This window comes from Lissotriton vulgaris, chromosome 12 (assembly GCF_964263255.1).
Source record: "Lissotriton vulgaris chromosome 12, aLisVul1.2, whole genome shotgun sequence".
Classification (NCBI taxonomy): Eukaryota; Metazoa; Chordata; class Amphibia; order Caudata; family Salamandridae; genus Lissotriton; species Lissotriton vulgaris.
In genome coordinates this window covers 130,353,212-130,365,184 of record NC_141700.1, presented here as the reverse complement: position 1 = coordinate 130,365,184, position 11,973 = coordinate 130,353,212, and the positions used below count along the sequence as shown (strand labels likewise).

Sequence of the window (11,973 nt, the reverse complement as noted above, 5' to 3'; positions counted from 1 at the left end):
CAAACAAACAAGCCACGCGCTTTCGCACTCTGCAGAAAAGCACAACAAAACACAAGAGCATCAAGCCACGCCTTCTACTCTTAGGCCCCGCCCACCCTCGCAGGAGCTAGAAGCGGCGCGCTACTGAAGTCTCGCGCCCGAGCCACCTTCGGAAAGAAAGAAGCAGGCTAGTGCGCGGGGTGGAAAGGAGATGCTCCGGTTTGTCTTACACAACGTCTGTCATGTTATCTCGGCATTTCATTGGTTTGTCTTTGTTGGGTGGGCGCGTACGGCCACTCCCTCTCCTTTACTCCCTGGCTCAGTGTCTGTCAATCTTTGTCGCGCTTGGCTGTGATTGGTTGACTGAAGGACTGTTGTGGCGTGTACTTCCGACGTGTGGACACTTCCGCCGATAGTCTTCCTGTGTGTGTGTGAGAATCAGCAAGAGGCTGCAGGGCCTCTTGGCTCATGCTCCCTTGCGGTGGTGCTAGGGAGGCAATAAACCTAGCAGGGAGCAGACCCAGTCCCCAGGCGCGAGCTCCCCCTCTACTCCAAGGCAGGCCCCTCCCGGAAAATCCCACTCGCTCATAGTGAGCGTCCACAGGTAGGGAAAGCCCAATACAGAGGATCCCGGAATGGTTCTTTCCAGGTGACCCCCTTCTCCCAAATAGAGATCTCCAGCCCAGGGGAAGGGGGTGCCTGGGGTCCCGGAAGAAGGGTCTCTAGCTGGATAAAGTCTACAGGTGGAAAACACCCACCTGGGCAAACTGAGAGCCGTCTATGGAAAATAAGTTTTCCCAGACTGAATTCCCCAGTTAGCAAGCCAGTCCGCGACACCCCTCAATATATACAGAGTGCGCTCTGACAGTAGGGCGCGGCGCTCACGAACATCCAGAATCAGTCGTAAACTGTGAGCGCCCGCCTAAGTGCATATGAGGTTTCTTGCAGAACAAGCTCATAGAGGGACCCCCAGAAGTCCTGATAATGACTCCCACTATTACATTGGTGATCATCTCTGATTGACCAGCTTTAATACAACCTGTAATTGAACCAGGCAACCTTCCGAGAAGTTGGAGGCAACGTCACATTCCCAAGGCAGGCGACCCTCTTGTCTAACAGCCTCTAAACGAGGAAGCCTTTAAAGTTTAAAATCTGTTTACAAAAGCCCTCGTTGCTCAATTTGCACGGGCGCAGACCTCACAGGAACGAAGATCGTTCCAGAGGAAAGAGACATTTGTGTGTAATCTTCAGAGGGTTTTAGTTTCTAATAATAATTCCCCCTTCTCGCAAACGACCACCACATCTATTAACCAGCGAGTACCATACAAAGTATGTACTAAAATTGCCCAGTAACCCAGCCTTCCTTCCAGAAGGGGAATCCCCTCAAATAGACAGAATTTCCAGAAAGGGAGGTCATCAGAACACACAACATCTGGCACGCTTCTCCTACCTGGGACACCCCAGATAGGATCCCCTGGGTGGAAAGCCTTCAGGACAGCGACCGTCTTGTGTATACCTGCCGCTCCCATGGAGCAGAAGCCAAAGACTGGGAAACTGGTGCTGTCCACCAGCTTGGATGCTAAAGATGAATTAGAGGAGGTTAAGTAACATTTTTGTTGTCATTGTTCTGTGGTAGTTATATTTCAGATGGGGAACTCTAGTGTGCAATGCATTGTTCTGAGCATCAACTCCTTGCAGACAGATTGTGTCCTAAGGGATTTCACTTCAGCTTCCATAGAATGCACCCCAAAAGTACATCAGAGCCTTTTGCTGAGAAGAAAGGATGAGTTAACTCTTGTTTGTTGCTTGATTTGGCATTACTGTGTACAAGGAACCACAAGTTCAAGCACTACTTTATAGTCCTAAGTGCATTACATCTTACTACGTGTATGTGTTGTCCTGCCCCAATTTGGAAACAAAGTGAAATCCTTCAAGGCACAAGAACCCTATGATGTCATTAACGTACATGATATGTGTTAAAAGCATGGTTTCTCAAACTGGTAGTCAGAGACCACGGCGGTGGAGGGCAGGACATGGCTGAACTAAGAGTTACTTATGGGCTGAGATGGAATCAGTTTTAGGTCTTGTGCTTTTTAGCCATTTGGAGGTAAAAAATGGAGCTGCAAGTTGGGTTATTTAAGGAAACTAGTCTTGTAGGTGAAATATCACCTTGAGATAAGGTTGTGTCTTGCCATTAACCATTTGTATAGCTATTTTCCTGATTATTGAAGCCTGAGTTTGCTACACAGACTTACAAAAATTGTGTAGTATTACTCTTTAGCTAACTTGGTACTTTCATAAAAGACTTTGACCTTTTGTAGTACTGATAGTCACTTGATTCTTAATTTGGATGGAGGATATGTGGCCTCTTGGCTTGTTTACCTACTTTGAATATGGGTAGAATCCCACCTTCAGCACTTGACTGACATTGATGTGATTGTAAACAAAGCACTTAATCTTCTTGCATCGAAAATGTGAATATGTGCAATGCATTTGTGAATATGAGTAATGTAAATCTGTAATTCAAAGATATCTTACCATTTGTACATGCTGCTGTATTTTTCATCCCCTAATAGTTTACTACGCTTCTTTGCTTTCCCGGGCCCTCACAAAATATAGCTTATTATTTACAGTGATCCTAGCTAGAAGATTTACTGTTCAACTGTAAAGAAAGTGAATAATGTGTATCCTTAGCTCCTTTGGACTCTCCAAGGCATTTGCATTTTTTTCGGATTCTGAATTGAGAACACACCTATCTATCTATCTATCTATCTATATATATATATATATATATATATATATATATATATATATATATATATATATTTATATACATACTTGAAGATGAAGGATCACAAGAAAACAACAGCCAGCCAGGGCAAAAATCTGTGTCATCTGTGCAGCCACTGAGCAAACCATCTTGTACTACCTGAGGAAGGCGGAAGCTGAAACATTGTAGTGGAAATACATTTTTTGTTCTTAGGTGAATCTATCTGTTTGAGTCACTTCTTTCTTGGATATTTATTTTATACATATATATATACTGTTCTTATATTGCGTGGTTGGCTGCACATTCCTCCCAGTGTGTCTTTTTCACTGGTCTAGAAAGGAGTGAGTACTTTAGATACCGTTCCCAGTTTTGAACTTCTCGCATTCAAGGTTATTTTGGACCGACATGATGTGGAATAGTCAGCACTTAGGTCAGGGTTAATGACTAATTTCTCCCAGGCCTCCTCGTAGGATTACATTAATTTTCACCCAAGCCTTGTTGGTGGGTTGGATTAAGTTTCATGTTGTATCTTTTTCTTGGGAGATGGGCTGGCATCTTGGCTAGTCATCTTTTTAATTTCTCGCTCCCTTGGCCCGCTCTTGTGGAGGTGCCAACAACAGTAACTTAATCAGGGTCAGGAGCTGCTGGGTCTAGAGGATGGGATGGGCACACATCATGCATTTGTATTTTTCATTTGCTGTCGGGGCCAACCTTCATGATGAACACTGAAGCTGTACCTGACTGCTTTGACTCTGAATAGTGAATAAGCTAAACATTTTGCTCCTCAATTAATTGACAATAGAACACTGCAGAAAGTAAATGAAACAGTGGCTGTAACCACCTTATTTGCAAATTTTCTTCGTTCTTTATTGTAGATTCAAAATTTCCTTGTGCTATTGGCATTGAAGTGTCATATTAGCACGTCAGTAGTCATGATGTCAGCTTTTGAATTGGTACAGAGTTAACATTGTTGAGAGGTTGGCTCCGGTTGCCTTCCATGAAAGCTTAGAGCAGTGTGCAAGAAAGGTTAATGTCCTTATATTAACTGTTGTCTCAAAGTGAAGAACTGGCAAAACTGTGTTCCAGGGATTTTCTGAAATATCTGCAGCTCTGTTGTCAGGAACTGTTTTCGAAATACCCTACTATCCACAGAGAATGTCTTCTCCCATTTAGAACGTGCGTGAGAAGCAAGTGGCGTAATACTTAAGGCTTGTGGACTGCTATTAGAACTATATTATGAACATTTGTTGTTCATATACTTGGGATTTTACAAAGTGCTCCTCTGTTATGTTGAAGAAGCCCCTCTCACAGAAAACCCATTGCACTGACCTAGATACTTGTGTTTTTTTTAGGTTGGGTCATGCATCAATGTTAGCCATCCTTTGCACCATCTGAAGCTTGTTGTTCAGACAATCCATAAGATTAGTCTTTTGCAGTAATGAAATTTGGATAAAACAGCTACAGCAATTTCCTGTGTCTTGTTTGTAAAACAGGTGATTAACACTGACATTCTGTTAGAGAAAAGTTATTTCACTCCTCTGTCAAAGTTTGTGTAAATCCTGTGCTTTAGATATATGGAATGTTGGTATGAGGATGTCTTCTGCAGGGTAAATCGACATATACCACTGTACTGAGTGCTGTACCGTTTGTAAGACAGGAATCCCTACTTTTCATTTTGGCCCTCGCATCACAATAATCAAGTGTGTGCACAGGGCCCTAGTCCTGTCCTTGGTGATGTGAGGTTCAGAACCTGTTACGTGACCTACAACTGCTTTTTTGAAGCATGGCCTGGTTATGGGGTAGAAGTACAGTCCTTGACATGGAAGAATCACATGAAGCAGTTCTGGAAGTATACTGAGTTTTGTAAATCAGGAGTGTGACCAGCTACTTTTGTTCCTGACAGAGAGGCGAGTCTTCTGACCCCTGTCGTGTAAAGTTCTGCTGTTATGTGAATTCTGGTACCTTGTACAGAAATTTGGTATGTGTGATGTGTTGTGAGTGTTTAATACGTATATGGAGGTAGAACTCTGTATGTGGTATTAGTCTGAGAACTGGGACCGGTGGGATTCTTTTTGGATGTCCCCTGATTCAGCATAACACAAGAGTGATGGTGATACAGCTTCATCACACAGTGGAAGTACTGACTTCATTCCTGTGGTTGGATGGTGGAGACAAGTCTGCTTTTAGAAATTCAATGAGAACATTATCAGCAAAGGACTGCTGTTTGGTTCTTCCTGAGCACTGACATTTGGCGAGGGTAGGTTCGAGGAGTGTGACTTCAGTTTCTACTATTCAAGATGAGGAATTTTGTAGGCAGGGCCTGTCCTTTTTACTGCTTTGGAAAGCAGAAGGTATGTTAAGCACCTAGAACCCTGCCTGCTCAGATGGGTAATAAGAGTGCCTCGGTTTGCAGAAGGACAGACTGTCTAGGAGGAGTAGCCAGCTGTATTTACGGCATGCAGAACACCCAGAAGTTGTTGAATGCTCTTTTAGGGGAAACTTGAACAGACCCTTGTCAGGATTCTCCTAGTCTCCCATCACAGCCACCATAGTGGGCCTCATACAGAAGTAAAGCACAAGAAGTAACCATGTGCTGTCTGGTACTCCTACAACTCCTGAAGATCTGGTGTTGTTGGTGCTAGATTCCCCGGAGAATCCAGTAGTGGAGTAGCTGCTGTCGCCACCTAAGAAGAAGCCTGATCCTAACTTAAAGGCGTACCTGCCATACAAATACCTTGAGGAGTACCAGCCGGAAGGCGGAACTGCCCACAACGAGCACCCATTGGATCCAGCCCCAAAGGCTACATCTTCCAGGATGGGGGCTCAACAAAGTAGACATACCAAGTTGCTTTTGCGTGCAGTCCAACTCCTGAGTAAAGATGCCGCTGAGAGTGCTGTCCAGGAGAATGTCTGTTAGCTTCATATAACTGCAGCAACTCGAGAAGGCAAATGGGAGCCACTCTTGAAGGTCTGAGCTACTACAGACTATGTTCTGTCGCAGGAACATTGAATGTTGCATATTCTAGCCCATTTTGGGTACAAACTGTTGAACTGAACTACAAAATTCTCTGCATGAGTAAAGACCGAATGAACTGCTCCTGTGCCTAAACTATGCCTATTCCTATCGTTTGGTAGAGACCCATAGGCACCAGAGTTGCTTCTAGAACAGGAAGAGTGTGCCTTGGTGGTGTAGTGTACATTTTTAGGTCTCGTCTAGCGACGCAGCGCATGCGCTGCTCGCCTTAGCGAGACCTATTTTTGTCAGTTTTGTTGCCGAAGGGGGACAGGAGATGTGCACGCGCTGGGACAAGCGATGTGCACTTGTACGGCTCGGCTGTGGTATTCTCTCGTCCCCAGTCTCACACCCCTTGCTTTCCGCTATGCCCTTCCCCACGCTCATGGAGAGCAGCCAGGCACGCGCACGGCGTCTCTGTAGTACTATGTAGAAGGCACAACGCATGCTAGTTTACCATGCTTAAAAGAGTGAGAGGTTAGGTCGGTAGTGGTGGGGCCAAGTGCGACCTTCGACTTGAACCAATCTGCAGTCTGCCACCTTGGCACTGGACGAAGAACAAAAGGCTCAATCCGTTATTACAGGAATGCAGGACAAGCTCAACCCAGTCTGCCACCTGGCACGAGACGAAGAACAAAAGGCGCAATCCGTTATTACAGGAATGCTGGTTAACCTTTGGTGAAGGCTAAGATTGTGACCTCCCGACCGACCTGCGCCTGACCCAAGACCACCTCGCCTTCAGGAAGAAGCTCAAGACCTGGCTGTTCGAGCGGTAGCAGCACCCCCCCCCCCTAGCGCCTTGAGACCCTCCGGGTAAGTAGTGCGCTCTACAAATGCCTATGATTGATTGATTGATTGATTGAAAGTGGGTCGCATCTTCCCTGCACCCCCTGCAGACAAAACAGTATCAGCTTGAACTGGTTAATGTGTCATGGTTGTGTTAGACGTCCCTGGATAGTTGTAGTAAACCCTATGAGGCAAGCATTTGTTCATCATCATAGATAATAAAGGATTTAGTGGCAATCGCAAGAGCGATGGCTCAGGATTTTTTTTTTCATTTTAGATGTTCTCTCTGTTGTTTATAGGTCGGCTTGCAACTTGACGCCTGTTTAGACATTAGTCATGAAACAGGCGCTCAAACATATGGTTCACCTGAGCTATCTTGAATGATACAATCTTAGGAGCAATTCCATGTTACAGGAGTTGTATTTTCCCCGGGTAAACGAGCGGATAAACCTAGAAAAATTAATATTTGAGCCTGGGGTCAAGTTACCGCAGAGATCTGCGCATGCCGTGCGCCCTGACTTAGCATTTTATCCTTCACAGGTTAATAAAGCAGTTTCAGTTTATTTTATTTTGCAGAGTTACTTAAAATCATTGCAATACATGGAAAAATAAAACCATATATAAAATATTCGACCACAGTCATAAAATGTCATCATAATAGAAATTTGAAACACTTCTGTTTTTTACAAGTTAAAAAATACAGATTTAGACATGCAGGAGCAACCTATGTAACCCAGCCACCTGCATCGATTGGTGCTCCACGCTGCAAAAATTAATAGTCCAAAGACTCCAATGCCCCAAAACGTTAGTGTCAGTTTGGCATTTTTGCCCGGGCCACTTCGAGAAATCGAACTAGTCTAGTGTTCAATTGTGGTGATGCTGGGTCGAAGCAGGCCAAAACTGCCTGTCTCCTTGTCCGAATCCCCTTTTGATTAAAGGGGATTTTTAGCAGTTGCCTCCTTTGTGGAAGCCTCTCCGTGCAAGAACAAATGGGGTGGATGATGTCCCCCTGGCCGTTTTTATACATACTGCATACTGTGAAAGTCAGCACCCTTTTCCATGTTGGGAGATGCTGCATGCATGGCATCACTCCGAGTCGTAACTTTAGGAATTTTAATTTCAATGCTTTTGAATAGCCCAGGTTAAAGTATTGTTACAGGGCTAGGGTCTTGTCCGAATTCAAAGTCATCCAAGCATGCGCTCTGACAGAAAAAGCAGCTTTGTCCTCCCACAGTGACAGTTTTTTCAGCGACTTCCACACACATTTTTTTAATAAATTGAATGGTGGCACTTTGTATCCCATAAGGCGATAAGCCTGTGTTTACCAATGCCTCCTGAAGGTGCAGTCTTGCGGGGGAATTCTCCCTCTGTTGGAGATCTTGCAACAGCTGGTGGTTTAATGTGTTAGGGTTTGATATTCAGATTTTATTTCAACAGTTGATGTATACTCCATATCTGGCCCAGGTTTGCTTTATCAGGCCAAACTCTAGTCAGAGTTGCGCCGGGGAGGTATAATTCGGAAGGCTGAACATAGCTCTGCATGCTTTTACAAGCGTTTTGTCCAGAAGATTGCTATCTCTCCTCACAGTGCTTCACTACCATAGGTAATAGTAGGTAGGATTTTGGCCCGTGCTATCACTAAAAGAGGGCTCAGCTTAGGGCTCAGTAGTTTGGCTGATAAACTTTTCATGGTTTAATGCAAGGATCATCCCTTTCCTTTTGATCTCTTCTTGTTGATGGGTAAATGATCCCTTTTTTAGGTTTCGCCTGGCGTTCACTGCGGAAGCAGTGTGTCGCGCAGGCGAAATTTTATGTTTTTCAGTAAGGGGCTTTCACCCACCTCTCTCTTCCATTGGCTAGCTCCATAAATGGAGGCTAGCCATTGGAAGAGAGATCTGTCAGTAATTCTCGGAGCAGATTCGTGGGCGTTCCGGTGATTTTTTCTCGCTCCGCCCCTTTGCGAACGTCCTGCAGCGGTGGGCGGGTGTTTTTTTTTTTCTCAGCATGTTTTTGTCACTTCCATTGTGTCTTTTGCAGGAGTGGGCTGCGCGATTTAAGTTGCCGGGATGTATTTCTTTATTTCCGAGCAGGTAAGCAGCATTTTGTTATATTTTCTTTGTACGTTCTCCGTTTCCTGTCGTCTCCGTATATTCCGTCCGTGGATTCTTTCCGTCTTCTGTTTTTGTTGTTTTGTTGTTTACGTGTCCTGTCAATTCCGTGTACCGACGTGCGTGGCGCCGACATAGCTTTAAAGCGACCGGCAGTGTACTTGTGTCTTCAATAATGGTGCATTGCTGTGTGTCTACTTCACACACAATCTCACCCGAGGGATGTCACATAATAGTCAGTCGTGGCTCCAGAAACTTGAGCTTCATTCCCAGCGTCCCTAAGTCCCCCTTCCCGCAGCCCTCCTCCTTTTCGCTCTTGCCTCGCCCCCCGCTCTCGCCTCCCCCCTTCCCTCTGCCAGTAGCTCAGGTTTTCTCTAAAATGTAGGAAGTCCTCCATGATGCAGGTGTATGATATTGTTTACTGTTTTCCAGAAACGATCGCTGGCATTATGCTTTAAATTGTGCAAGAGATTTGCCCATAAGACCTGTTTGTTGGTATTATTAATGTTCCATTTCAGCTTCTTTAGTTGAGTTCTTTGTTGCCACAGGGATAAGAGGAGAGCAGTGTGTTCCTTGGTTCGTGGCGAAGAGATCTTATAGAGCCGTTTATCATTCTCTTGAGTACTTTTATTTGCGCTCTTTCAACCTTGGTTATCTTTTTCTCTTGTGTCTGCACCAGAAAATTCCTTGTTTTTATTTCCGTTGCCTTTAAGTTGCTGACGTTAGTTGTGAAGCATTCCCAGGTTTGTATCCGATTCTTTCCGAGCAGTTGAGAGAGTAAAAGATTGATTGCTGTGTCTGTTAAGGACTCTATGCTTTCTGTCGTAAACTTGATCCTCTTATAATTCGTTGTATAACTTCAGCCTAGATGTGGGGCAGGATGAATGCTAGTTGGTGCAGTTGCCGGTAGAATAGTCTCTTTTGAACGGTGGTCGCTGTCCCCTTTGTCGCCCATTCTAAAGCCTGTTACGTGTTGAAACAACGAGAGGCTGGCAAACGTGTAATCTAAAAGCAAGCTTGTTCAGTGTGGTAGCTTGCCACTGGAGGAGTATCGCCGTCTGTTCTTCCATTGAGGGCCCCATGATTTGGGTGTTCTAGTTCTTCCAGCAGGAGTCTGTTTACCCTGTTTACCCTGTTAGGCCTCCCATGCGTAATGGATCCTTGTGTTGGTAAATTGTAATTTAACGATTGGAGGAAGACTTCCTTTGCTTTGGATGATCCCATTAAATATAGATTCAAGTCCCCCGATAGTATAAGATTTGGGGTTTTGGCGCTGCCTAGATGGGAAGTTATTAGATCTGTTAACTTAACTGAGTCAATTGCTGTCCTTTTTGGGTGGATGTATACGTTAAACAGAGTTACTTCGTTTTGCGCCCCTGCCAAGGAAAGAGTGAGTTTGACTGCTAAAGCTACATCTGTTTCCGGGCCAGTTGCCACCGCTGTTGATATGGATGTTGTTGAAATATAGGTTGCCAACCCCCCTGAAGAATGGCCCGTTTCGCTACCCTTAACGGCCGGACGGTTGAAGCAAAGGAACCAGTGTATGTGTAGTGGTTCCATGAGCCATGTTTCCTGTAGCATAATAATATCAAAGGTATTAAGATATTGCAGGAATTCTGGGTCTTGAATTTTTAACGCTAAGCCGTTGACGTTCCACGAGCAGAGACGTGTCGCTGGTTCTTTTTATCTATTGTTGCTAGGGTCCATATGGGTAATATATCATTGAGTTGCTGTAGCAAGGTTTATGGTTCTTGTAATTAGGTCAGCGTTCCAGGAGTTGCGTCCGCGTGTCGTTTCAGACCTAGGAGATCCATGTTGTATGCCTGGGTTGAAAGCCCTTCTCGGTGCTGAGTGGCCAAGTGCCCCTCTTAGTACAGAGGTTGAGGGCCTTGCGCATTCTTTGGTGCCTGACCTTGAGCTCAAGTTTAGTAGTGGTGCTGGATAGGCTGGAGGTTGGTAGGAGCTGATTTGGATGCCCCAGTCTTTAAAGGTGAGATGGTGATTTAGTACTCTCTGGGCTGTTGCGGCTGTTTTCCATAATGCCCTTGTTATTTCTGGCTTGACTGGATTATCTGCAGTGAGAAACTCTATTGCGAGTAGATCTGTTGTATTCAGGTCTGCTAAGGTGGGTATGGCCCGAAGTAGTTTAAGAACGTTGCCTCTGTTTAGCAAATCGTGGCGTCCTTTTGTAATATACTCTGGTATGAGCAATGTTTATCTCGGGGCCAATGGCGGATCATTTGGTGGATAGGTTGTGATTTCGAGTGGCCCCGTCGATTTGGCAGCAGGGTTTTGCTGTGTTAGCCGATGAGGCTCATTCTGATCGAATTCACAACTGTACGAATGGTATTAGAATCTTTTCCCATATTTGTTGTTGAAGTTGAGATTCCTAGTTGACTCTGTTGTTGCCAGGGGAGAGAAGCCTGAGGTGGTTGGTCCGGGGCTATCCTCGCTTGCTTCCCCTCCGTTGTGGTTGCCACTATCTGAGTTGTGTTGATCATTCTTGTTGCTGTTTCATCATATCCAGCTGGAGGGACGGTGGGAAGTTGCCCAGTTTTCTGCCTGGTAGACTCCTGGTTATTATTCTTTGCTGGGGCCGTAAATGATGATCGCCAAACCCAGCATGTCCATTTAAGTTAGATCTGGTGGTTTGTAGAGGAGGTTCAGGAACTGAACTGTTGATGGCTTTGGCCCTTTCCGACCCAGGGGCCACCTCAGCTTGTGTAAAAAACCTTTCCTCTGTTCCTGCTAGAGGCCCTCCAAGGTTATAGGAACAAGAGGGTGCTGCTATGACTTGATTTTTTTTGTGTGAGCCAGATTATCTTGCGTATCGCCCCCTTTTGAAGCGATGGTTGGATTCAGGCATTGTTTACTGAAAACTGAATAAGTGGCTGCTTGATTGAGAAGGAGAAATTTCTGATTGCAACCTTTTCTTTTCAGCTGGCTGCGTTGTTTGGCATTCGTTTGTGTCTCAGCTGGAGTAACTGAAGCGGTCTCTGAAAGGTGGCCGCTGCTGCCAGAGGTGCCCGCGCTTTGTTGTGTGTCGGTTTTCGAGTTTTTACAGAACTGTTTTAAATTACTGTCGGGAGTGCGGGGAAGTCGTCAGAGTGGCAACTAACCCTGGCAGAGCAGGTTGATTTGTTCTTCAACTCATTGAGCGCGGTGGAAAGCATTGTCAGAAGAGTTGCCAGCTTGTCCACAATCTGGCTAAACCTGCATTAGAAGTATGTCTCTGTTTGTGCCCTTCTTACTGTGGAGAGGTGTGGCTCACTGGTTAGAGGCGGCAGACCCGAGTGCAGAGAACGGCCCGGGACCAG

The 11,973-nt window shown here is 45.3% G+C and overlaps 1 protein-coding gene across 1 annotated transcript in view; it reads left to right on the top strand.

Annotated features, from left to right (window-relative positions):
- Positions 1–393: 393 nt before the first annotated feature.
- INTS3 (integrator complex subunit 3) overlaps positions 394–11,973 on the top strand; it is a 677,967-nt gene continuing 666,387 nt past the window's right edge. Inside the window, exon 1 of the mRNA XM_086947563.1 lies at positions 394–1,578. Within this exon, the coding sequence (XP_086803689.1) occupies positions 1,507–1,578 (72 nt within the window). The 5' untranslated portion in view covers positions 394–1,506. The remainder of the gene's footprint in view (positions 1,579–11,973) is intronic.